At 42.5% G+C, this 27342-nt stretch overlaps 1 protein-coding gene across 11 annotated transcripts in view; it reads left to right on the top strand.

Moving 5' to 3' along the window:
• Nucleotides 1-27342, top strand: part of CALD1 (caldesmon 1) — a 239789-nt gene that overhangs the window by 100550 nt on the left and 111897 nt on the right. For 8 of the 11 annotated variants that reach the window (XM_074938530.1, XM_074938488.1, XM_074938497.1 and 5 more), the window contains exon 3: nucleotides 24497-24613. In XM_074938530.1, the coding sequence (XP_074794631.1) occupies nucleotides 24543-24613 (71 nt within the window). In that variant the 5' untranslated portion in view covers nucleotides 24497-24542. Of the gene's footprint in view, nucleotides 1-23743; nucleotides 23911-24496; nucleotides 24614-27342 lie in introns of those variants that run through there. The other 3 variants (XM_074938484.1, XM_074938475.1, XM_074938467.1) reach the window with 3 other exon arrangements.

Here is a 27342-nt window from a genome sequence, read left to right as displayed (position 1 = left end):
ACACCGAGTAATTGCCAAGAAATCTGCTTCTGATAAAATTGTTTGCAAGACAAAGTTTAAAAACAAAACTTTCTGAATAAGCATAGTGATCAGGTATAGGAGCAGGTTCACTGCTATGCTCCTCTGTCTTTGTGCTGCTCGTGTGATGCAAAAAGACTGGAAACTATTCATATCTTCCCAGCGAGTGCAGAGCAGATGTAGCTGGTAGGAGAGGAGGTGGCAGCTATCCTCAGCTGACAAACAGTCCCTTAGCTGTGCCAAACAGATATCAGCCAGAGCAGAAAAATGTATTCCGTAGTCTTTTAGGTGATATTAACTTTCTAAGGCAGGAAGGCCCAGAGATCCTCAAAGATACCCTTGAGGATCTGGGCAAAGTGTCATGTAAAAGTTAGACCCATGAATTGGGAGTTGGGATTCTTGGATTTTATTCCCCAGGTCTACTACTAACTCCTGATTTCTATTCCCTAGCTCTGTCATTATAACCTGTGACTTTAAAATTGAAATAACAATACTTACCATTTGAACCTCACAGGGATGTTGTGATGCTTAAGCACTTAATGTTTCTGAAGCACTTTGAGATCCTTGGGCAATGCTATAGAAGTATATATCCATCATCATCATCTGTAAAACGGCATTGGTAATATTTACCTAATGCACAGGATGGTTTGAGACTTCATAGGTGTTTTAAAAATATTTTAAGATCCCTGGCTGAAAGATGCTCTGTGAATGTTCTGTAATTCTAGATTAGCTGGAAGCAGGAAGCACCAGAAACCTGAAAAAAAAACCCTCTTCTCAGGACACTTCCAACCCAGTTTTGTAGACCCAAGTGGTTTAGATTAGAAGATAGTACCCTTCAATATGCATGAGAACCTTTGGGTGTTTATCCAAACTTAGCATGATCTCTGTATCTCTTGAAGTTCTCTATTTAACTGGTTTCCATTCACGGCCAGATTTTGCATCTCTTTCTCACATGAGTGAGAGCTGCCAGACCCAACATGTTAAAGTATTTGGGTCTAATTTCCTTGTACATTAAGGTCCCTTTATACACTTCAGGCAGCGTAAAGGGGCCATAAAGTGAAAGTAAATTACATTTAGGTGTATAAATGAAACAGAGTGAAATTAGGCTTCCCTGAGTTACTTTAGCTCTGACCCTGAAAAACCTTTCAGAGTCTATGCAGGCAGTTCTTTGTTTTAGAAGAGCAGATCTCCCAAATTGCAAAAGATTACCTGAGGCAAATGACATTTGAGTGAAGATTCTTTTCCATCACACTTGGGATCCCTATATCTTTATTACAAGCTCCATTTACTTGTCAGACACCGTCAACATTGCTTGTTTGGTTTGACCGAAGGGGAAGGGTGAGAAACTTTAATTGCGACTTCTACATTGAAAAATAGAACGACAAATATTTATTATATGAAACATATAAAAGCATCACACTTGTTGGGTTTGGGTCTTTGAAAATATTTTGGGGTAGGAAAAACTGTTATCCATCATCCAGCCTAATTCTGAAAGTCTGATACAAATTGAGACTGACTCTTATTGATGACCTGATACAAATTTGCTGTGACTTGGATACCAGCTGTTTCTCCAACAGGGTACAAAGGCACATAACTAGAATAGCATCTTTTGTGGAAAGTAGTGTTTCCCATTGTTAAATGTGTGAGCCTGAGGCAGAAAATTGCAGTCCTTAGTTATGTGGCATGTGCAGTCTAAAACATGTCTGTGGGGCTTTGGCGGTCTTTTTCCTGTTTGTTTTTTCCTCAAAGGTTATCCTACCTATTCTGAAGCCTACTTGCCTTTTTAGTAGTTTCATCAGTGAAAGACAAATCTAAATATCTTTTCTTTTTGCCTTGCATTAAAGCTGAAGATAACCTACTGATTATTTGTCTTTAGAAAGGTTTGTATGAATATTTGCTTTGGTTTCAATCCACTTAGGTTCAATCTTCAAATCTCACAATAAAACTCAGGTTTCCCTTTTATTTGCTGAATTCCACCAGTCATTTTTGATTTCTTACTATATTGTTTCCATTTTAAATCTTCAGGCAAATGTGTATAAATAAAATAACCAAACTAAGTATAAATGTAACTGAATGAGAATTTGAAATGACCTCACCTCTGCAGCTTGCCTAAGAGATGATAAATGATAAAAAACTATGATAATGATAATAGTTACATGATAATAGTCTATGAAATGTGCAGAATGTAAATGTTAAGAATGGAGATAAACTATTTAAAGTGCTACACTGGGAGTAATAAAAAAGGTAAAATTTAGGCTGAATATCTTCTTCCAGAAGAAACATTCTTCCAGTGAAATCTTTTAGGACCAGTGGTACTTAAACTGGGGTCCATTGACCACAGACAGCTGTCTGGTCATAAGTTGCTGGCTTTTCCTCCTTTATTTCCAGATGCTAAACTGCATTAAAAAAACATCTAAAAAAGGGATACTTTGTAAAGGTTGATTTTCATAGGTGCTGCACATGTTCAGTGCCTCTTGGTATGAAGTGAAGGATATTGGTTCTTTCCTGTTTGTCAGTGTGGCGGGGTGGTCACCCTGCCCTGCCTCAAAGGGCTTAAAACAGCCCTAAGAGAGGGCTGTAGCCAGAGGAAAGCTAGGCTGATTGGGGGAAGTAGCCACAGGTGGGGCCATGCTACAATCAGGCCACAGCTGGCCCCATAAGAGGGCTGTTAGCCAGGAGCTGAGAGAGACACTCTCTCTAGCTACATGGAGAGAGGAGGACCTGGCTGCCTGGGAAGCTGAGGAGGGTACCTAGGGCAGAGCACTGCTGGGGAAGGGCAGAGGGAGCTGCAGCCTAGCAGAGCCCCAGGCTGCAGGCCGAGGTAAAGGCCCACAAAAGGGTACTAAGGCTGCAGAGGAGCAGCCCAGACCTAGACAGGGGCAGCTGCTCCGACCCCCCCCTTGCCTATGATGAGTGGTACAGACTGCAGTCTGCCCCAGGAAGTGGGGGCTAGATGGTGACTGACAGTAGCCACTGGGGCAAGGGAGGGTTGGGAGTTCCCCTGGGAGGGGAGACCCAGGCTGAGGGGGTACTGCCAGGGTGCAGAACCCTAATCTAGAAGGGCACCGGGGTCCGGGAGGGGCACAGGGCCAGCAGCAGGCGAGACGCTGACTGGCAGAGGGTGATCCTGGCTGACAAGAGCTAATTCCCTGGACAACCAGCAGGAGGCGCTGCAGCGGTGAGTTGTTGCCCTGTCACAGTCAGTCATGCCTGTCAAGAAGAAAGCCTAGGCTGACAGCTCCAAAGTGGAGGTAGAGCGTCTTTGGTGCTGGATGTGTCCTTTATTTCAGCCAGATTTGTGATGTGAAGATTTGAAATATGATATATTGAGGTAAGATAACTGGCAGGGGTGTCACAAAGATACTGCCAGTCCCTCTGCATGGAGCATGGAAGTCTCTGGAGAAGCATCTGTGTGGGATGGTATACTGGGGAAATCAAGCTCATACTGAAGTGTTTGAATATGTAGAAGAAAGATGAGGTATGGCTATAAGAGTGTATCAGGAATAGAGGTTGACACTGATCATGAGAGAAGGGCAGAGTTAAGGTTGTGTGTAGAATTCTAACTTCTTCCTTTGAACTTCTTGGAGTATCACATTTTTAAAAAAATCAGATGCCAATAAGACTTCACAGTGTAACAATTATCTTTTTTATTCACTGCCAAAATTATAATGAAGCACAGAAGATTCCAATCACTCCTCGTGAGTAGGCCTCCGCCATTTCTTCTGTAAACATTCAAACAGATGTTAGATAGTAAAATTGTAATGATGTGAAGTATTTATTTAAATCTGTTTTACCAGGAAAGTCTAAGTGGCTGAAGAACATCTTGTTTTCATGAATGTGCAGAGGGGGTATAACAAACAAACAAAGGTCTGCACACAAAACTCAAAGAACAAAAGGTGATCAGAAGACATTCCTCACACTTTGGCTAGCTTTCTGCTCTCATTTACATCAATACAAACCTGGAACAACTCCCAGAAGAGCAGAATTTGGCCCTTCCCTTTGTGCAGTTGAGGCTGGATATGCAAACTTGGTGATAGCAAGTGTTAGTTGTAGACACAATCAAAATAAAGATGTGCATGTGGAGCTGCAGTATATAATCGGTTGATCTAATAGAGCAGCTATCTGTAGCAAAAAAGTCACATCTCCACGTAGGTAGGGGTGGTGACAACTTCTAGAGAATTTTTAAGCAATAGGATTATTGTACACAAACGACCTAATGACAACTGTGCAGTGATAGGCTGTGTTAGCCCAGCTTACAAAAAGCTGTGTGGTTTCAAAATCAGGAATTACATTGTAGCGCTCTGAGATGTGGTATCTAGGAGATCTCATCGCACCTTTCACAAGAGAAGAAATGGTAGCCCTCATATCCCAACCAAATTTAGTTGTTTGTTTTTATCATTTGGTCTACATAAACTCCCTCTAAATTTCCAAATGTATAAGGCATTTTCCTTCATTTACTGTTTTTTTTTAAACTGTTGCATAGTCTTGCTCTCTGCTGTAAAACAGCTGCCATTTCCACCCCAGAGGTAGCTGTATTTCAACGGTGAAATGATTGTCTCACTTTCCCCCCTCCATATAGGAGATAGTAGGAGCTCTATATGCTGGATTCGCTTTCACTGGTTCACTTGTCACCTGGATTACTTGGGGGCATTTACAGAAAGGCTGAAGTCAATTGAAATGGGAAGGGGGCACTCTCACCCCACCAGCCAAAGAGGAGAAGTGTTGGATGGCATGGTTTACCCAGGCGTGAAAGAGGATGGGTAACTTTCTGCTTTTAAACAAAGGGGAGAAGCTGTCCCCTTAAATCCCTGTACTTTAACTCTTAGGTTTACACCCAGGAGAGGGCAGGTGATGCCACCACTCATACTAAATTGAGTAGTGGGGAAAGTGGGTGTGGAGGCAACAGCTATGGCCAGGTTTTGGTACTTTAGTGCAATCTAATGAATCATAAGACTGGAAGGGACCTCAAGAGGTCTTCTAATCCAGTCCCCTGCATTCAAGGCAGGACTAAATATTATCCAGACCATCCCTGACAGGTGTTTGTCTAACCTGCTTTTAAAAATCTCCAATGATGGAGGTTCCACAACCTCCCTAGGCAATTTATTCCAGTGCTTAACCACTGTGACAGTTGGGAAGTTTTTCTAATGTCCAACCTAAACCGCCTTGCTGCAATTTAAGCCCATTGAATCATAGAATATCAGGGTTGGAAGGGACCTCAGGAGGTCATCTAGTTCGACCCCCTGCTCAAAGCAGGACCAATCCCCAATTTTTGCCCCAGATCCCAAACGGCCCCCTCAAGGATTGCTTCTTGTCCTATCCTCAGAGGTTACCAAGAACAATTTTTCTCCCTCCTCCTTGTAACAACCTTTTATGTACTTAAACTGTTATGTCCCCTCTCAGTCTTCTCTTCTCCAGGCTAAACAAACTCAATTTTTTAAATATCTTCCCTCATAGGTCATGTTGTCTAGATCTTTAATCATTTCTGTTGCTCTTCTCTGGACTTTCTCCAATTTATCCACATCTTTCCTGAAATGTGGCACCCAGAACTGGACACAATACTCCAGTTGAGGCCTAATGAGCATGGAGTGGAGCAGAAAAATTACTTCGTGTCTTGCTTACAACATTCCTACTAATACATTCCAGAATGTTTGCTTTTTTTGTAACAGTTACCCTGTTGACTCATTTAGCTTGTGATCCACTATGACCCTGAGATCCCTTTTCTCAGTACTCCTTCCTAGACAGTCATTTTCCATTTTGTATGTGTGCAACTGATTTTTCCTTCTTAAGTGGAGTACTTTGCATTTGTCCTTATTGAATGCAATCCTGTTTACTTCAGATCATTTGTCCAATGTGTCCTGTTTGTTTTGAATTTTAATTCTATCCTCCAAAGCACTTGCAACCCCTCCCAGTTTGGTATCTTCCACAAACTTAAGTGTACTCTCTATTCCATTATCTAAATCATTGATGAAGATATTGCACAGAACTGGACCCAGAGCTGATTCCAGCTTGACTGTGAACCACTGATAACTACTCTGGGAACAGTCTTCCAACCCCCCCTTGTAGCAGCTCAATTTAGGTTGTATTTCCCTAGTTTGTTTGAGAAGGTCATGTGAGACAGTATCAAAAGCCTTACTAAAGTCAAGATATACCACATCTATCACTTCTTCCCTATCCACATGGCTTGTTACCCTGTCAAAGAAAGCCATTAGATTGGTTGGACATAATTTGTTCTGGACAAATCCATGCTGACTGTTACTTATCACTTTATTATCTTCTAGGTGTTTGCAAACTGATTGCTTAATTATTTGCTCCATTATCTTTCTGGGTGCTGAAGTTAAGCAGATTGGTCTGTAATTCCCTAGATAGTCCTTATTCCCCTTTTTATAGCTGGAGACTTATATTTGCCCCTTTTCCAGTCCTCTGGAATCTCTCATGTCTATGACTTTTCAAAGATAATTGCTAATGGCTCTGATATCTCATCTGTCAGCTCCTTCAGTATTCTAGGCAGTATTTCATCAGGCCCAGCTGACTTGAAGATATCTAACTTGTCTAAGTAATTTTTAACTTGTTCTTGTTTTAGCCTCTGATCCAATCTCATTTTCATTGAGATTTACTATGTCAGATGTCCAATCACTGCTAAACTTGTTGGTGAAAACTGAAACAAACGTCATTTAGCCTTTCTGCCATTTCTACATTTTTGTTTTTCCCTCTGGGAGTAGTGGCTCATTCAAGTATGATTGAGAGTTGGTCTTAGAAGACAGTGAGAGCATGGGACATCCATGAATTCCAGAGTGATGTGTCCAAGGGTTATAAAAAAAAACAGTATCCCTCATGTCCAGCCTCTCAGTGGCTCATGCCATATGCTAGTGCAGTATTCTTGCTGGCCCACTGTCTTGCAGTGCCTGCTGTTAAGATTATATCAGTTTAGTGGATGCTAACCGTCCAGAAATATTCACTATGCCCAGCATCCCTCCTGGTGACTCCCAGCTGTTTTCTCACAACTCCCCTTCACACCCCTGCAAGCTCAAGTCCTAAGGACCAGATTCTGCATCCCTTCTTTAGGTTTGTAGAACCGTCATGTGAGTCATCCCAATTGTTTCAGAGAGACAGCTCAGGGAGTAAGGCATTCAGCGTGAGTAAAGATGGCAGAATATGACCCAAAGTGACTGAATACCAAGTGCTAGCTTCAAACAAATTTCATCGCACTGAGTAATAACCAACTCCTCAAGCAGTCCCATTGATAGCAAGGTTAAGGTACTATTCAGTGTGAGGAACACTGCTGGAATCTGGCGCAAAGAGAAGGCGCATCTCTCCCCCCCAACCCCCAAAGAACACATTCCAGCAAGAGAGTGAAGCTGAGATCTGTGCATCAAAGTAGGGCTACCTAGTAAGATAAAGCAGACTGTTTTTCCTATCAGTGTTAGTCCTATCAGAGGACTGTAAGCAACAGTCTGGTTTATAAGAGATAAGCATGCTCAAGTACCAACCAGACCTAACCTTGCTTACATTTTAAAGCCTTGCTTGGAGGGGCCAAAATCCCTCTACTTAAAAGACTTAATTTCCAAGCAGTATGAATTATACAGCAACCATACAAACCACGGCTATATTACAGTGTACATATGTTTGTTCTTTAGTCTGTAAGAAGAGGATACAGAACAGGAGGTCATTTGACTTACAACCAGTAATTGTTTTTTGTAATGTTCCTTTTAACAAATGCAGTTTAAATGGATTTGTTTATATGGCTTGGGATTGGAAAGGCCCAAACTAACCAGATTTTACACAACGTGGCTTTCTTCCAAATTAATCTAAAATATTTTAATCCCTCTGGAGTTTCTTTATTCTCGGCATCTGTGTTATAGTGGAGACACATTTTTAACATTTCTTTGAGAAAATTACCTTTCTTTCCTTCCAACTGTACTTGGTGAGGTCAATGGAGCACTGTTATACTCTATTTAAACATCTGAGATTCATCACGTATCTGCAGACCAGAGAGAATCATCATAAAAAAAATCTAATGAATTGCAACTGTTAGCCAAACAACTGAGTCCCCAAACAGACATTGGGCATTAGAAATTAAAACAAAATTCCTGCAAAATACAGTTTTGACACTTCAGCTTTGTACTATGAAGAGTTAGACTCTACTAAAAGATATTTAAAAGAGTAAGGCAGGGCCGTCCTTAGGATTTATAATGGGGGCCTTATGCAGTATTATTAAACTGGTGCCCCTATGCCCAACAGCCTAGGCTTGCATATGTATTTTAGATAAGGGTGGTCTTTTGAAGGATTTATTTAAAAAACTATGTCTGAAGTTCCAAGCATTTGAGGCTAAAGATGAATACTCAGATTGTGCATCTAAAAATCTATGCAAGGATTTTTTTAGAGATGCAATTTTATAATCTTCAGCAACACACTAATGAAATTTTTAAAGAAAATTTTAAACTAAGGTCCTGTAGACTAACATGTTCTGAGTAATTACAGTAATGCACAACTGTTTGTCAGTAAATTCAGAAACTGACAGTATGTATCTGGGGGTTGGCAAATGCCTGTTAAATGGCTTCCTTACCACTTGAATTACTCTTTAACAGTTTCAGTGTTGTGCTAATAGGTCTGGCAGACTGGAAGGCTCTCACTTTTAAGTACTAGATCCCCCTCCAGAGGAAGACTCACCAGGCTGCAGCAGCCAGCTGTGGTGGGAGTCTGCAGGAAGTGTCAGAACAGGGATATGAAGTGGCGGGAGGGTGGACACTAAGACTCAGGGGTGGCCCAAATTTTCAGGTGCCCTACGCAGCCCTGTATGCTACATATGCCTAAGGATAGCCCTGGTGTAAGGAAGCTTTGTGATCATGAACACAACCTGACTAATTACTTATCCTCTTTTGGCCAAACCATGAAGGCCTTACTCATGGCAAGATTGTGACCTGGCCTGTGTGACTGCTATAAAGGGGAGTTAGAAGCCCACTTACCGCTGTTGGCCAGGCTGAGCCCAAGAAGGGGTTCTTACTTCCCTGTGAGGGCATGTAGTCTAAGTCACAAGCTAGCTCTAAACCTGAATAGCTCAGTATTTGGCTATGTGCTTGTATTTGTTTTTAGGGTTTTTTGTTTTTTTTTTACTCTAGTGAGCAAGTTATGGGACCAGAATTATTCTGCCACCCAGAAACTGAAATACCATGGAAAGGCCGGATCATGTGCTGCTTTAGCTTTATAGAAGCCTTCCTGAGTCATTATAAAAGCCAGTGATCTCCTACAGCTGCCAAATGTGTCACTTGAATGTCCATGGTGACTAGACAAGACTTTGGGTTTTTAAGGTCTCATTTAAAAGACTCGCTCCCACTGCAAGCTATATGGAACAAAGTTACTTTATCTGCTGCAGAAAAAGATGTAGCATCCCCTGTGATGGAGAAGAGATGGGACTCTGGTTTAATAAACAAAGGGTTCCATTTATAAATAGTTTGTAAGGGGTTTAAGATGCTGAATACATGTTTAATTAATGGTTTATTAATTGTTATTGAGGTCAAAAGGTTGTAATAACCATAGTTTCTCTAACGTTCTGCTGGTGTCCTTATAGCCACATAGAACACATCACCCGTGTCTTAAAACAAGCTTATAACAGCTAGGAATAATTTATTAAACCTTTATATTAAGATTATATTTAAGTTTTTTATAAAGTACGACCAGGAATTATTTACTGGCAGTGCTGGGCACCCAGACACTAGTTGTGGCTTGTAGATTGAGGAACGCAGTCTGTGCTAAGCAATCATGGCCTGACTACATTATAAATGCCTGATTCAATACTGATGAAATTCAGACCTCTGAATGGTTTCAGAGTAGCAGCCGTGTTAGTCTGTATCCGCAAAAAGAAAAGGAGGACTTGTGGCACCTGAGACACTAAAATTTATTTGAGCATAAGCTTTTGTGAGCTACAGCTCACTTCATCAGATGCATGCAATAAATTTATTAGTCTCTAAGGTGCCACAAGTACTCTTCTTTTTGCAGACCTCTGAATGTAGCTTAAGACTGATCTTTAGATGGATCCCTCGGGCCGCCTCTTCCAGCTTCATTTAGTGGTCACATACTGTGGGCCAGATTCTGCTCAAGGTTGCATTGGTGTAAATTGAGAATAGTAAACCCAAAACTGCCCATTCCTTCATCAGTAGGGAGTTTTGCCAGGAATGGGAACTTGTGCAACTATTCTGTGCAAAGGGATGCAAGAGTTAAGAGCTTTGGGGATGGAGGGGAGTATACATCATAGAGATCTGCACTTGGGAGTTTTGGGTGCAGGTGGGACATAAACAGGCCAGGGGGAAGGGCAGGGATGGAAAGTTTCCCTCTGTGCAGATCCTCCCATCCTCATTCCATTGTGTTTGTGTGGGTATGGAGGTGGGGTGAGAGCCATGTAAAGGGCTTCAGAGACTGTTTCCATAACCTCTGTGGAAGTTCTGTAGTTTTCAGTGAGGGAATGCCTTCTTCCATGAACCTGCCTTGTGCGTGGCTTGAGTACTCAGGCTAGGCACTGGGTTTGGGATTTGCCTGGAGTCTCTAAATAAAGAAAGCTTCATAATGCCACACAGCTGCCACTCAAGTTCATCTAAAGTTACTGTTGGTTTTGAAGCTGCTTTTTCAGGAGATGACATGCATTATATGACCTGATCTGAGAGTCAAAAATTCTATTCATGTCTGTATATTGTATGTTTATTGCATAGGACTGGCCCTTTAAAAAAAATCATTGGTATTTCTGCTATATCAGCTTAATCTCATGCAGCTTGACAGTGACACACCTATCACCTGCCAAGGCCCAAATTTGGGACTCATTACGTGACAGATGCCAAATGAGGAATACTTCAACGTTATTCGTGCAAGAAATCTAAAATGTTACCTCAGTTTCAGGGGTGTGTTTCAGGGAATTTAAATTTGGCTGCTTGTGGAGGGACACAGAGCTCCCCTGGCCCCAGGGCTGCATTGGGGGGGGGGGTGAGGGAAAGAGAGCTCCTTTGGCTCCAGGGCTGGAGGAGTTGTGTGCTGCCCACTGCAGCCCTGGGCCAGAGGAGCTCTTTCTCTCTCTCAACCCTGACTGTGGCCCTGGGACTGGAGGAGCTCACTCTCCCTGCCATAGTCCTGAGGACAGAGGAGTTCTATGCCTCTGCCAATTATTTGGGGGGAGGAGGGGGCTACGTCCCTGCTTGCCTCCCCCCCCCCTTGCATATGCCCCTGCTCAGTTTCATGATTTTTTCTAATGTAAATAGTTTAATACTAAAAGTGAGGAGGCATGAAATAAGTTCAGGTTTCAACAATGATTGTAAGCAGAAGAGCCATTTCTTACCTTCCTTTGGAAAGTGTTTTGAGATCTACTAATGAAAAGTGCTATATAAAACCTTAGTAGTAGTATTTTTAACAAGGCTCCTCCTACAAATTTTTCTAGCCCACTTGGTTGCAGGCAGTCCTGAAACTCATGAGTCTGAACTACTAAAGTTTCCAACCCAAAGGTCGGATTCTGCTTTCATTGCAGTCAACAAGGCTGGGCTGCAATGTTGCTGGGTCATGAAGTTCAGATAGCCGTGAAATGCTTATCTAAACTTTATCAGCTTCTGGGCAGAAAGTAGTGTTGTGCTTAAAGCAGGGCACTGAGATCACTGCTGTGCCTTTTATTCCTAGTTCTGCTACAGACTTCTTGTGAGTCCTAAGGCAGCTTCCTTAATCTTTCTGTGCCTCAGTTTGCCCATTTGTAAAATGAAGGTAATACTGACCTATCACATGAGGGGCTGTGGAGATTGTCATTAACGTTTGTGCTTTGAGATTCTTGGATGGAACGTGCTATTGATCATTTTCTGAACCAAGTTACTGATCACACATCAGTAACATGACGACGCTTGAGTAAATCCTCCTACTGCTTTCTGAATTAAGAATTCTACCTGAGCCAAATGCCCTCTTCCTATATGTCTATATATTTGAAGGCATCTTAGCACCATTACAACCCAAATAGCAGTGGAACAAATTCCAGGAGCAGCAGGAGACCACTAAGGGGAAAAACTCATTAACTGCCAAGGGCAATTCTTTTGCCTTTTGTTTAAATGGGACTGGAAAATATTCCCAAAATACTACATCTGTATGCAGAGGAATAAAGATGGAAAAGAAAAAGCTCTTTTAAATTCAGTAGGAGTCTATTTTAATGATTGTTTAATTTGCCAGCTGGCATTGTGTTGACTACTTGCTACATATATATTTTAAGGAGACTATGTAGTGCTTGGAACAAAGTTTATATTAAGTCAGAGAAATTTAAATATTAAGAAATTGGCAGGACTAGTTTTTGGTACTTAGTAGAAACCAAGAAACTGCTTAGTCATGTCCATAGATTTGTATGTACAATGCAAGAACCATATGCGCTTGCAGCAATACAATAGAGGATATAAATTCAGATATGTACAGAACAGAGTTTGATTGATGTGCGTGTCTTTATAATTGGTGGAACCCAGATCATATTGTTTCCTAACTTAATATTCCCCATAAAATGGTTTGCTTATGGAAGAGCCCACGTGACACCTTTTGGCCTGTTGGGACCCAGCAGAGGAGAGTTTATTACTACTTGGTGTCACTGAATCCTCCCCATGACTGCACCTTGCAGCCCTGCCTGGATTGAAGCTGGTGCAGCCCCTGAGCTGAGTTTAGCCTAGGGTGTCTTGCTGTGTGGTGTCATTTATTGTATACTTTAGGGTATATGTGTGTTTATTGTGGGTATGTTTCCAAAGCGTTCATGTGGTGTTTGTGGCTTTGTGTGGAGGTATATTTGTGAGATTTAATAAGAACTTAAAGTGCCACTAACTGTGTAATTAGCAATCATAACATGTTTGTTCCTGAAAGTGCAAGGAAATGTGTCTTAAGTTTCCAGTTACTGGAGCATGACTGGGAAGCAAAGGACAAAGATTTTACTGCAGACAATCCTCTTCTTATGTTTATGGAATCATTTAAATTAAATATCTGACCTGTCAGCATTTACTAATAGCAAAGAGCCAACCTCAAAGGGTTGGAAGGTTTGATTTGGTTCAGTTAAGCCCATGAAAATGTGGATGCTTCACTGAAATTTATCCAAATCTTTTGACTAAAAAGGGGATGAAGCCATAAAAATTGGGTCTGGATTTTGAGCTCCCCAAAACTCAGTGTTTGGATGCAGGGGTTTGGTTTTGGGCCATGTGACAGGGTGCAACTCACCACTCTGGTGCCTCCTGCTGGCATGGGAATTAGTTCTTCTTGCCAGTATGCCCTCTTCTGGTGGTGCCTCACCACTGTCACTCCTGCTCTGGGACACACATCACTCCCAAGACCACAGCATCCTCTTCAGTGACACAGGCCTCTGGCTGTGCCGCTCTGTACTCCCCACTTCCAGGGGAACATTGCAGTCCCTTCGTCTAGCCACTTCCTCAGTGGGGAGTGTGTGCATGTGGGGGGGGGGGAAACTCAGGCCCATCCACTACTCCAGATCCCAACCCAGGGACCCTGTAGATGGCTGCTGCTTGTGTCACCCCTTTTGAGTCCTCCATAAATCTCTCTGGGCCACTTCCCCATGGCCCCAGCACTCTCTTTGCCCTTGCCTCAGCCTGCAGATCTCAGCAGCCTGCCAAGAGCTGCCTTTAGCTTCTCGGGTCTCTGCCTTCAGCACTGCTCTGTCCAGGGTGCTTGCTGCCTTCAGCCTGCAAGGCAGTAAGTCCTCCTCCAGGTCCAGGGAGTGACTGAAGCTGTTCTGTGCTGCAGCTCTTCTTATATGGGCCTGCCCAGCCCTGGTTCGCTGCTCCTATAAGCCCTTCTGTGATTGGCTGACTCCTGTGCAAGCCTCCCTAGGGCTCTATTAACCCCTGAGAGCCCAGTGTGGGGCAGGCGTCCCGTCATAGGCCATCATAAAGATAAATGCCATTTGCAAAATTCAGATCTGTGTCTGGATTTCAAACAACCTCAGTATTCACAGATGTTAGAATCTGAGGTTCTGGTCTGACCCCCCTCTCTGCTCCTGCACCTTCCTTCTCCACTTCCCATCTTCCTTCCTCAAGCCTCTCCCAGTCAGATTTTCCCCAATTCAATCCTTCTGTTCTCGTGACCTGCCGACACCATCTCCCCAACACGTCATAGGATTTTAAGGATATCGGCTGAAGGAGTATCTCTCAAACTGGACATTATTAACTCTGTTGGGCAAGCTGCCTTACTGAAATCTTGAGAGCTCTGGAGTTCCCATGGGTCAGAAAACCCCAGAGCACACATTCACTCCTACTCCAACATGCGACCCTTACCATGGGTACCCTAAAATGCATGAGATTTGAAGGCAGAATTCAGCAGCGACTGACAGATATGCTGTAATGAAAGATGAGTGACTAATTTTCAAGAAATAAAGTACCTGACAAATTTAAACTTTTTTTTGATTCATGGCTGCAAAGAGATTGAAATTTCCTCAAATTTGCTTTGTATTTGGCACATGTATACATAATCTCGACAGACTGATTGCAAACAGTTTGCTGCATGTGGTCAATACTCGGTATTCTGAATCTGAGCTGTGTTGGTCAATTGATCACATAAGTCACATGCTTCTGTTTCTTATTCTTAATTGGGTAAACCTAACACTTGTAATCATGAAGTGCTTGAAGACTCTCAGGGAAAATTACAGTTTAGTGAAAGGTAGCAGATAATGAAAGATATGGACATGTTTTGGAAATGTTAAACTTTTCCTTTCTGGACCACACAGGCCTTGTCCAAGACACAATTCCTAGAAAACTTAAGCAGCTGTAAGATTTATTGGCTTGATGCATAGTTTAAATTTTATTTTCCCATGTAACATTCACACAAAGTAACTACATATGTCCGTGCACTCTTAGTGATAGCTGTGTAGAGAGGATGATGGTCAGAGCCTTAACTGAATCTTGGCCAGAACTCTGGTGAGGGGTTTTGGGAACGCTGCTCCCCCTGCTGCTTTAAGCAATGTGCAGTGCTGTACCAAATACGCCAGGCATGTTCTATGTACTGAATTATAATGTTCCAACCATGGCCACAAAGTGTTTGCCTGTGCATGTGTCGTCCTGTTTGGGAAAAGTCAGATCAGTCAGATCCTTGTCATGCTTGGTTAATTGCGTCTCTGCAGGAGCTCTCTTGAGGAGTTTTGGAAACACTGTCCTGCTGCTTCAAGCAGTGTGCCATGCTTTATATAACATGACAAGTATAGTGCACTTCTGGGCTGTTGTTTTCTGCCATCACCATAGCCTACTTTACAGGCTTCCTCACCGCTCCTGGGTTCTCTGGTGACTCTGTCACTACAGAAGCTGTCGTTCCTTGCCTTCACATGACATACTGGGACGTACATAGATCATGACATACATTATTAAAAGTGACTAATGATTTTGGGTGTCTTGGTTTCTGGGAAAGAGGCCTGATTTTTTCATAGGGAGAGTAGGCATCACATGCTGAAATTCAGATGCCTTTAAGGTATCTTAAGTAGGGCACCTGAAAATAGACACACCAAAATCATGTCTGAAAATTTAGATCCATGTACCACAGTTCAAGGTAGGTTCACGTGTGCCTGCAATATGCTCTACTTTCCTCCCTAATTATATCCCCATATTCTGAGTGAGTGATTGGCCTCCAGGACCCAGCTGCAAATCAAAAAGGAATGGGAGACTCCCTGGAGACTAATATCTTTGCTTGGCAAGAACAAAATGGGCTTAATTTACTATAGTTAGGAGCATTTGAAAATTGTGAACTGAGCATGCACAGTAGAACATGCCATTAAGTCTACATGGGAAGACCCATCCTTTGTGGGCTTCCATAGACTTCCATGAAGTTCCATCGTGGATTAATTTGACTCCAGGTGCACACTTTATGTGATATACACTGCACATGTGTTCATCTAGCTAAGTGTACAGCTGGCTGAAATGCACCCTGGTTTGTTCAAGGAATGTACAAGTGCAGTATGCAAAGCCATCAGCAATTGGTAGTTCTATCAGCTGAATTTTTGGGGTTCAAATTGGTTAAAAACTCTTTGGGCAGAGCTGGTGGTGAAATTAACAAAATATATGTTGAAGGAAATGTATTAATTCATCTTTGTGGGTTAAATTCAAGGTAGTAAGAACCCTCAACTCTCAATAGAGTTTAGGGGATTCAACATAATGGCGAATTGGGCTCTACAGTTGTTGTCTATCTTAACAGGAAAAAAAGGCTTAAATGCAAAAATTAAGCCATAGTAAGCTGTCTACAGAGGACCTATGTATTATTTTGTATTTTTTTTCTATTTTTTTTTTTTAAGTTATACATATAGCTTAATAGATTTGTGCTGTAAAATGGATTCCGGAAATCATGCAGCGTTTGTACTATGGCTGAGTTAATGTTGCTGTTGGAACTTCACCTTTTGCATTTCCTGACTTTTTTTTGTTTTTTTTTTTTAACTGTCACCTTAATGTTGTATTAATGCAGGATTTGAGAGATGAAGAGAAGGAACACGAACTGAGTGGGAAAAAATGTGGATAAAACCCACTCACTCACAAATAACTTAGTAGTTTAGATATATTGTTAAAACATGGCGAGCAAATTTAGCATGTGTGTCAGTGAAAGACCAACAACACTTCCATGAATTGGGTTCTGTGTGGTCAATTGCTTTGCATGTTTTCATCCTGAGCTGCAGGACTCACTACTAACTGCAGTTCTGGGCCCTCAATGAGCTCTGCTAATGCACGTCTGTCCATCAGTTCCTCCTGCTGGTCAGTCATAAAATCATAGAAATGTAATGCCGGAAGGGACCTCGAGAGGTCATCTGGTTCATTTCCAAGTAAACCTAGACCATCCCTGAGTTTGAACATATGCCTCCAGACATAGGCGTTGACTCCATGGGTACTCCAGGACTGAAGCACCCACAGAAAAAAAAATAGTGGGTGCTTAGCACCCACCGGCAGTGCCGGGATCAGTGCCTCCCCCCCCCCCCCCCCCGCACCTCCCACCCACTGGCAGTCCCACCGATCAGCTCCTTTCCCTTCCCTCCAGTACCTTCCGCCCGCGGCCTCCCCACCAATCAGCTCCTCCCTCTCCCTCCCAGTGCCTCCCACCTGCCGGCAGCCCTGCTGATCCCTTCCTCCCCCTCCCTCCCAGCACCTCTTGCCTGCCACAGATCAGCTGTTCAGCGGCGTGTAGGTGGCGTTGGGGGTTGGAGGAGGAGCGAGAGTGGGGCGCGCTCAGGGAAGGGGGCAGAATGGGGTGGGGTGAGGCGGGAAGAGGTGAGGGCTTAAGGAAAGAGGTGGGGTGGGGCCTGGGGCAAAGCGGGGGTCGAGCACCCCCTGGCAACTTAGAAAGAGAGCGCCTCTGCCTCCAGAAGATGTGAAGTCAAAGTAGTTAATATTTCATACTTTGACATTAAAGCTGAAAGTAAACTTAGCTTGTTTTCCCCCTCTCCATTGACTTCAAAGACCCTTCTTTGGAGTTGAATAGGAGTAAATGTGGTCAGAATTTGGTAGACTCTTGAGGATGGTATAGTAAGATCGTGCTGCATACATGCAGCTTTTCCTAAGCTTAACTAGCCACACTGTTTATAAATCCATCTTTTAGTGCTCTCTTTTACACCTTGATTCTGCTCCAGTTAAAACCAATGGCAAAACTGTCATCGACTTCAGCGATGCAGGATTGGCCCTTACCCTAGAGAAAATGCATTCTCGATCCTCCATGTAGGGCCTGATTCTGTGAGCTGCTGATTGTTTTCTGCTCTGTGGTTTCCTTGGGAGTTGAAGCTGGTCACACTTTCCCAGAGGCAACCCCAGTGACTTGTGGGATCAGACTGTGAATTTGCAGCAAAGCCTCCAGTAAGGTAGAGTTAGTGTTGGCATTCTTTAGTTCAGTGCATGGTACAGGTATTCCAGTAATTGGTCTAACATAATATAGATGGATGGCTTTGTGGGGAAAATACAGGCAATTTTTTTGTTTTACATTAAGCCAAAAATTACTAGCGAAAGGGGAGCAATGAAGCTAATTTGTTGACAGACAGGATTCCCTTCCCATCCCTTGAAAGCTTGGAGACAATAAATATAAAGAGGCACTCATTTGGGGCTGAGTGTGCACAGTGCTGAGCACTTCCTATAAACTGCTGTGTATCTTTAAATCCCTTTGATTTCAGGGCACTCTGCAGCTAGCAGGCTCAGTCATATATTCAACAGCTGAAATAGTCTTTACTTATGATTAAATGGGAACTAAGGGGATTCCAATTTCCAGTGCTTTCTTCTTTCAGCACTGAATGCCAAATATTCCCTCAAAAACAATACTGACAATGGGAGGAAACTTAACTGACATGGCATTTCTGGTTCCGACAAAGTGCATTGAAAGAATGGGAGAAATTCTGCCTTTAGAAGTGGTATGTACAACTCTGTGGCTTTGCAGGTGTGTATTTGAGGTAAAATAGCATGTAGCAAGACCAGCTTCTTAAACCCTGTGCAAGTGCAGTGACATCTTGTGGTAGATGCTACTGCAGAATTTGGCCTTTTGGGTGAAATCCAGACTGTGTTGAAGTACGTGGGAGGTTTGCCAGAGACTTCAGTGGGACCAGGATTTCATCCCTGGTCTTTGTTAGGAACTATTTCAGTTTTGTCTGATCTTTGGGGACAACAAATTTGGAATATTTCTGAGGACACTCAAAGGGGAGGGTCATAGGTCACTCCTTCTGACATGAGAACTGGTGTCTCTGCCAGCAGCCTCCAGCTATGCTGCTTCCTCTGTCTGCTAATGGGAAACCATCATTAAATGTCACCACAAGCACATTTGGGTCTGGTACATGCAAATCCAAACGTTAAAAGAAAATTCTGGTTTTCCTTGGACGGAGTTCCCCCCCAAGCCAGTGGTTCACCAGGCTGACACCATTAAGCCATGTCAGTTTCAGAGCCAAGGGTACACAAGGGGTGATGTGGCCAGCATCACGTCTGACTACCTTTGACTGTCCTAACTCGATGGAGCAGGTAGCTATTTTACAGCTGAGTGAACGGGAGGGCGGTGGCCTTTCAGCATGAGATTGATCGAGACGCGACCTCATGACTTTCGGAACTGTAGTTGAGTGCTTTACCCACTCAGCTACCACAATATTAACACCTAGTCATGCACCTTTGTCTGCCTTGGACAGATAAATATTTATCTAATAGGCAGAGTCTGCCAGGCCCTAATGTGGGGGTGCAGTGAAGAAGGGAGGAAGTAAGGAACCTCCCTCTCCTTGCATGGATCACTAAAGAGCAAGGCAAAATTGTCATCCCTGTGCACAGAGAATCCCTAGAGAATGGAGAGGGATGGAGAGTGTGGATCAGTGGTTTCAGGTGGGTTTGTACTCAGCACTGTTAAGTTGTGACTCCGTTGCCGCTACCCATTCAACTACGGCTACACTGCGGTTTATGCTCATGGTAACTCGGTGAGAGCAAGTGCGAGGATGTGTACACAAGCAGGGGAATCACACCCATTGTTCACAGTGTAGATGCAACCGCAGAGTGCAGATGGAAGTAAAACCAATGGAGAGCAGAAGGCAATCTCCTCCTTAATTTGATTTTATGAAGCTAAATATTGACTGTCGTTATTTAGGTAGTTTGCTTCTGATGAATGTGTTTTAAGAAGCACAGTCAGATGAAACAAGGGATGGGCTAAATTAAAACAACTGTATGTTCACATGACCTAATGTGTTGGTTTTGCCTTGAGTCCCAAATGAGCTATTCTGTTTGGGAAGGAGGAAAGCTGCTTGGTTTTTTTTTTTTTTTTTTTTTTTTTTTTAAAGGTACAAAAGTTCAGTATCTGCAGTCAACACAAACAGTTGGCCAAGTTTTTACAGTAAGGCCTGCAGATGTGGTCACGTGAAAGTAACTTTGGAGATGAATTCTTAGACCCTGTTTAAATGTCAGTTTTAGTCTTGGTAATGTAATATTGCTAGCTGCTCCTAGTGTCTCAAAGTACAGTAGATGCTTAAATGGGATGTGACATTTGGGCAAATTCAGCTCTGGAGTAACACCTTTTGACTTCAATGGGAGTTGTGCCCACTTATAACAGATCTGAATTGGGTCCAATGACCTATAGTTTAAAAGAGAAAAAACAATATTTCCAGACATTTTCTGACAGATTTTCATAGAAAACAGATTTTATTTGTTTTTATTGAGGATAGACTAAGGAACTCTAATTCGCCCAGATATTACTTTAGAATACTTGTTATAGCTGCATTTCATGGGTGCCAGTTTAAATAAGATGTAGTTGAATAAAGAGACTTGCTCATTCTTCCACTTTTCAGCTGCAGAAGGAGACTTGAAAGGGCTCTGCTCTCCTACCCTGGGTGGTACTTGTGGTCCCGTAGATGCCAGATCACGTGCACAAGTAAAGCAAGGCACTCTATACTTACAGAGGGCAGGATGTACTGTAAGGTACTGTACTGGAAAGAACCCCCTGCATTCTTAGGGTTGTCAACTCTGACTGAAGCTATTCTGGGAGTTCTTTTTTTTTTTTTTCCCCCAACATGACATAATGTCATTTTCTTAAAAAATCCTATTAAAATCTGGATTGCTTTCAGTAGTCACCGGGAGATCAATGCTGATTCTGGGAGACTCCAGGCAATCCTGGATGGTTGGCAACCATATGCATTCTAGGTCAGGACTATGGAAAACTGAAGGAGAGGCAGATGGGCCATGATGTTTTATTTAGTTCTGTGTAGACATTTGGCCTGGTAGGATGGAATCTACAAAACTGCTAATAATTTTGATGAATGTGATAAATTCTGGTAGCCTCTGCCATGGACCCAGAGGCACAGGGGAGCCTTGTGCATTCTCACAGGATGTCAGCATGGGTATGGTGTTACCACCTCAGTATGAGTGGAAAGTCAGCGTACCAGTTAGTGCACTCGTGATGTTCTGTGGGCTCAGGTTCTTATCATGCTGGTGAAGGGCACACTTCCCCTCGCAGACCTCCAGGATAGGACAGACAGAATGGCTCGGGCCATGTTTGCTCAGCCATTTGAGCTCTGATCCATAAATCTCCTGTGCCAGAATTTCTTCCTTTTATTGTTTATATGACAGTAACACCTAGAGGCCACAACTGAGATCAAGGTCCCATTGTTCTAGGCCCTGTACAAACATATAGTGAAAGACAGTCCCTGCTTTGAAGGGTTTCAATCTAAACAGACAAGAGGTGTGAAGGGAAACAGGCAAGAAGAGTGAAAGGGACTTGTCCAACGTCACACAGTATCGGTATCAGAGCCAGGAATAGGACTCAGATTTCCTCTGTTGAAGTTCACTGGACCATACTAACACTCAAATCAGTGTCCTTAAGAACATAAGAATGGCCATACTGGGCCAGAACAATGGTCCATCTAGCTCAGTATCCTGTCTTCTGACAGCGGCCAGTGCCAGGTGCTCCAGAGGGAATGAACAGAACAGGTGATCATCAAGTGATCCATCCCTGCTGCCCAGTCCCAGCTTCTGGCAAGCAGAGGCTAGGGACACTTCTTTTATTTATGTTATGTTATTTCAGTTCTCCTGGAAACATCAGCCCCAACAGTGAGAGTGCTCTTTACAGCATTCTTGCCCCTCAATAATCAGGGTGCAGGAGATTGAGGCCGGAAATTGGGTTTCTCATTTCTTTATAATCTCCTTTCTGCTCTAGTCCCTTTATGCTGTTCTATCAGTATAAAGGGTCCATAAAAGTGGACCCTAGGAAATAACCCTGCATAAATGGGGTCCCCCGGCAGTGTAGAATAAGGAGAATGACACTATGCTGCATCCCCATTGCTGCCCCTGTCATTGGAGGAATGTCAGGTGGAAGAAGGAAGGGCACATGGCTGGAGTGTACTGCATTCTGACTCTCTAGGCTAGCTGAGCAAGTGGGTAAACTTGGCTTAAAAACCACAGTGGCGTAGCAATACCTTGGAGCTGGACACCCTTCCTGTCTTTCAAATCCAGGAAGCCTCCTACACTGACCTCCTCACAGACAATGGGCCAGATTCACTGCTAGGAGTAAACCAGCAAAAGAGCTTTGGCTTCTGTGGATTTGTGGTCATTTGCACCAGTGGTAATCACACCTTGCCATCTGCCCAGACATTATCAGGCTGAAGGTTTCTGTATGCATTACAGAGTCAGAGTCTAAGGACAAAGGATCACCAGATCATCTAGTACACAAGAGCAAGTGATCTAGCACTAAGTAAGTTGCTGACCATTCACCAGTGGGTGCAAGCTTTCAGGCTGTCTGCCTTGAAGATCACTGAAAGGAAATTTGCAATTGTTTCATTGTACCAAGAGAAAGCGGAACAGCATGCCTTGGCATTGTGCCGTCACCAGCGGTGGCAGCCTGAGAGTACTTTGCAATAAGTAAAAAGAAAAAGGAGGACTTGTGGCACCTCAGAGACTAACCAATTTATTTGAGCATAAGCTTTTGTGAGCTACAGTTCACTTCATCGGATGCATTCAGTGGAAACAGTATTTTCCACTGAATGCATCCGATGAAGTGAGCTGTAGCTCACAAAAGTTTATGCTCAAATAAATTGATTAGTCTCTGAGGTGCCACAAGTCCTCCTTTTTCTTTTTGCAAATACAGACTAACACAGCTGCTACTCTGAAACCTTTGCAATAAGTAGTAATTCTATATTAGGGAACACGCTCTGCCTCTGTTTCGTGGCTCCAATAGGTTGAAAATGATGCATAAACACAGCATCACTGTTGCTTTCTAAGAGCTAATTCAGTACAATGGGAAGGTGATTGATAGCCATAGAGACTTAAGGAGTTTATTCATTCACAGCAATGCAAGTTTCCACCTCCTCACTGCCCAGATATTAAGGCCCTGATCCAGCAAAGTACTTAAGTATGTGCTTAACTTAAAGCACATGAGTAGTCGCAGTGAAGTCAATGCTGAAGCACGTGCTTAAAGCCAAGCATGTACTTAAGTGTTTTGCTGAATTGGGGCCATGGTAGAGATGAGAGAAAGTAAGAAATATTTTTTTTCATATTGTCCCCAGGCATTTGCCAGAAAGAAATTTTTCTTTTTTCATGAAATTTGCAAGAAATGGGTAGTTTCACATAAAGTATATGATCTTCAAAAGCGTCTGGTCAAGTATCTTCACTGGATCCAGTCCTCTTTTGGGATTCTCTGCTGGAAGTCTAATCAGAACTTGCTAAAAACGCATTCAGAAAAGCTATATTTCTATGGTAAAGGTCAAAACTGTGCCAATAATCCTGTTCTGTGGTGAGTGCCCTTTCAAAAAAACAGACACCCCCCCCCAAAAAAATCCCACTTCTACCCCAAGCTGAGTTTTTACCCCCAAAATGGAGATGTGCTAGAGATTCCCTGAGGTCCACTAAAAGACTTCCGTATTGTTGATTTGATACGGAAGATGCTCAGATACTGCAGAGGTAAAGCTTTAAGGCAGATAAACAGATTTTTTTTTTTAAAAAAATAAACCCCTTCAAATAATTAATGAATGCAGCTTCTCTTTGTCTCTTTTTTTAAATTGTAAGCAGTTAGTCTCAGTTGAAAGGCAGCTATTATCTGAACTCTTTCTTTTTGCAGTGTAAGTGGCTGTTCTTGTACTAAAGAGCTGGAAAATGTTTTTAAGGGAGGGGAAAAGAAAAAAACCCTGAGTGCAGAGTCTAGGCTAGGATTCCAGAGGAAGTTGAGGCCTCCAGCTCTACACAGGAAGCAATCTTAGAGCAGGCCTTAAATGCCAGATTCCAGGCAGAGTTTAACTAACCACTGACAGCTCTGTAAACAAAGCAGGGACAAAAAGAGAACAGCTTTCCCTTTTCTGGTAGTCATTTTTTGGTTTGGGGGCTGCAGGGGAATTCTGTAATACTCGGCTTGATGGGATATAAACGAAGGCTGAAAAGGCTTTGTATATGAAGAACTATACAGGGGAAATATTTCATGGACTAAATTATCAAGAAGAAGGTAGGGCATTGTTAAAATGCATGGATTAAACTACAAAAAAGTTGCTTTTGGTTCTTTAAGAAGGATTTATACACAACTCGTCTCCTTCTGGGTGGTATTTAAAAGCTCTGGCTTCGCTTCTTTCTCTCTCTCCCTTTTTTGAGGGGGACTGTTAGCCTTTCCAGAACATCTCGTTATCTGTGCAGCTAGAAGAAAATGAGAAATCTGTTGTGTAGCAGTTTATTGCTTCCAATAAAATGTGAAGTTAACAATTACAGTCCTGCTGAATTCTTGCTATTGTCTCTAGAAGAGGACCTGTGGCATTACAAATAGCTAGTCTGTGGCTAGCAGATATATACAGTACTTAGGTTAATGCATGTTGATTTAATTTTAACTTGGAGACTAAACTCAGGAATGGGCTGTGTTTATCCTACTAGGCATTTCATTAAGCCTGTTTATCTCCGCAATACTGAGGAATTTTATTGCTAGAAAAAGAAAATAGTACCAGTGGAGTTTAAAAAGCAAAAAAAAACCCCTGAATTATCTCAGTTGGTTAAATGCATCCAATCGTATTCCATGTCCCTTCTAACTCACTGACCTTTCTCAGTTTAGATTCTGATCTGTTTGGAGTTTCGAAAGCTTGAACACGCACCATGGATGACTTTGAACGCCGCAGAGAACTCAGGAGGCAAAAGCGTGAGGAAATGCGCCTTGAAGCGGAGAGGTGAGGTGTTACATTGGAAAACAGAGCCAGTGGTTTGATTTGTGTTAGTAGTGGCTTTGAGGCTTTCTGTATCTAAATATCCAAAGTGTGGTGCAGTTTTACTGAACAAACTTTGCTATTAATATGTTTTAAAAAAAGGCAATGGGTAATGTTTCTGGGGAGACGCCGAAAGTCAGTGGGAGTTGGGTGCCTAACTTTCTTAGGCTTTTTTGAAAATCCCAGCCTTGTGTGTTGAGGAAGAATGTAAGTACTGAAGGTGGAGTAGGGCAATGTGAAATCATTTACAGGTACAATAGAAAGGAACTTGTCAAGCTGACAATGGTCAGATGTCATGCGTCTGACTGCTTGCTAGTCATAGAAATCAGATTGAGGTCGTGGTTACGGAGAGAGAGCTCAAATTATAGTGTGTTGAAGGAAAGCAGAGTGGAAATAAAACCCTTTGAGTACTTAATATGGGAATACTTACCCTTAGACTATTTAATACTCAATATGTGAACTGTATGCTAAAATATCTACACTACTAGTATATTAAATTTACGATTTGTTTGCAACTGTTTGATATAGATTATAGAGGCAAAATTCTGCTCCTAGTTACTCCAGATTGACATTGGTGTAAATAAGAGTAGAATGTGACCCTAAATGTGAATGTTGTTAGCTAAAATGCAGTGACAAGACTTTATTAAATGAACAGCTTGAAAATATTGGGACTGATTCTCCTCTAATTCACACCCATTTTATACCAGTGCAACTCCATTGATGTTAGTGGAGTTACTCCTGTTTTACACCAGCATAAGAGGGGAAGGAATCAGGCCCCTTATATTAGAAAAAACAAAAAAACAAATTGCCTTCTTTATGTTACAATGATTACATTTATTTCAAAAAATATAATTTACCCATTTCTCTTTCTCTTTCTTATCTGGATACTGAAAACAGTATAGTCAGTTTCACTTTTGTTTCTAGTCTTTTTCATGTCCAGGTTCTCATGTACTAGCACAATGCTGCAGTATTTGAGTTTCAAACACTGCAGAGGTATATTTATTTCTTTTTACTAAGCAGTTTTACATGGAAACATATAAAGTCCAGGGGGTATAATATAAAATACATATTTTTTTTATATCTCCCTTGAACATTTTTAATATGGTCTTGCCCATTCAGGCAGGACTTTTCAAATACATTGCGGAAAGGACATCACATGGATGGACATAGGTGCCTTTTAATTTATATTTGTTTTAAAAGCAAAGCACTATCCTATAGAACTGTGTATGTAATGGTTCAGATCAGGGTGGAAAACTGATTCTTCAGCTTTGGGAAACAGGAAAGTCAATTGCAGATAAATAAAGCCAATGAAAGCATGGTGGCCGATGTGAAATGAGATGGTAGCTTCCACATTTCAAAAGCCAACTTCACAATTGTGAAGTTGGTTAGCAATCTTAACAAAGAGGCTGTAAACTGAATGGGTCATGGAGAATGAGCTACCTTCTAGTGTTCCCTCCAGGTCTGTGTTGATGCATTTGGCTGGACAGTTTGAGAGAAACTTGCATGCTCAAGAGAGAGAAACAGTGCTGGACCATTCCTCTTGGTAAACAGGGTCTTCTGTCTCCAGAGCTGTTGGGCTCTCACCACAAAGTAAATTTGCAAAGAAATACACGAATTGAATAAAATGCTTGTCGTATCTGCTGACAGGGATATAGGTGCCAGTCACATTCACTGATTGGCAGAGGCCTGCTGTTTATGTGAGGACACAGTAATGTTCAGATTTATCCCATGCCGGAGGTTTGACCCAATGATCATTTGCAATGAATGTACATTTATTTCATGTAGATCCAGTTTATCAGATTCTAACAGCTTGGTTTTTGGTTTTTTTTTTTTTTTTGGTTTTTTTTTTTTTTTGGTTTTTTGTTGTTGTTTGAAAGGAAAGATACCCTCTAGAGGGTGACTGTTAGCAATCTACTCTCCCCACCCATAACCCCAACTTCCTTGAAGAATTTTGGATAGTGTAGGCAAGGAGGCATATCCTGTCTGATGGAGATCTGTGATTAGAATTTCCCCTGGAGGGCATTCAAAACACTGTGGGACAAATCATGTCCCTACTGAGCTCCCCAGTGGAGCTGACTGGACTACAATGACCCAGCTTGACTTTGTGGATGCAGAGTGCAGTTGGAATCCTGCTGGGGGCTTCCTCCATCAGAGGCTGCCTGGTAGCCACTGTCTGGAACCCTCACAGTCAATCCTTTAAAAACATTGGCAGCAGGTTGGGGGGAGGGTGTGTGTCACTGCAGAGTGTGGGCCTTTGCAGATAAGACCAGGGAGCTCCTGATCATGTGCAGAGACTCATGAACTCCATGGAGACAAAGGCAGGTCTGTGCAATGACCTACCAATATGCTTCAAAGCTCTCTAAACCCCAGCCTCACTGGATGGTAGTTCGGCCACCCAGGGTGAATATATGTCGTCTTGGGCAATCAGGAGTTCAGAGGGATGAAGGGAATACCCTTAAAAATCCCAAGACAGCTTTACAAATCATGAGATCTATGATTCGCTTTCTATTTTTGGAGCCTTTAGGGCTCACAACCTCAGATATTTTCTCTGCAACCACAAGGGCTAGAAACATACTTTTTGAAAATGAAAGCTGAGATTCTCAAGTCATTACCTGACTCCAGGAGCTGGAGAGTTGGCAACACTGTTACTCAGCCCCATTGAAATCATGACTTAAGGACTGCAGGACGAGGGC

The sequence above is a fragment of the Natator depressus genome, chromosome 1 (assembly GCF_965152275.1).
Source record: "Natator depressus isolate rNatDep1 chromosome 1, rNatDep2.hap1, whole genome shotgun sequence".
Lineage (NCBI taxonomy): Eukaryota > Metazoa > Chordata > Testudines > Cheloniidae > Natator > Natator depressus.
This window is presented reverse-complemented; position numbering and strand designations above follow the sequence as displayed.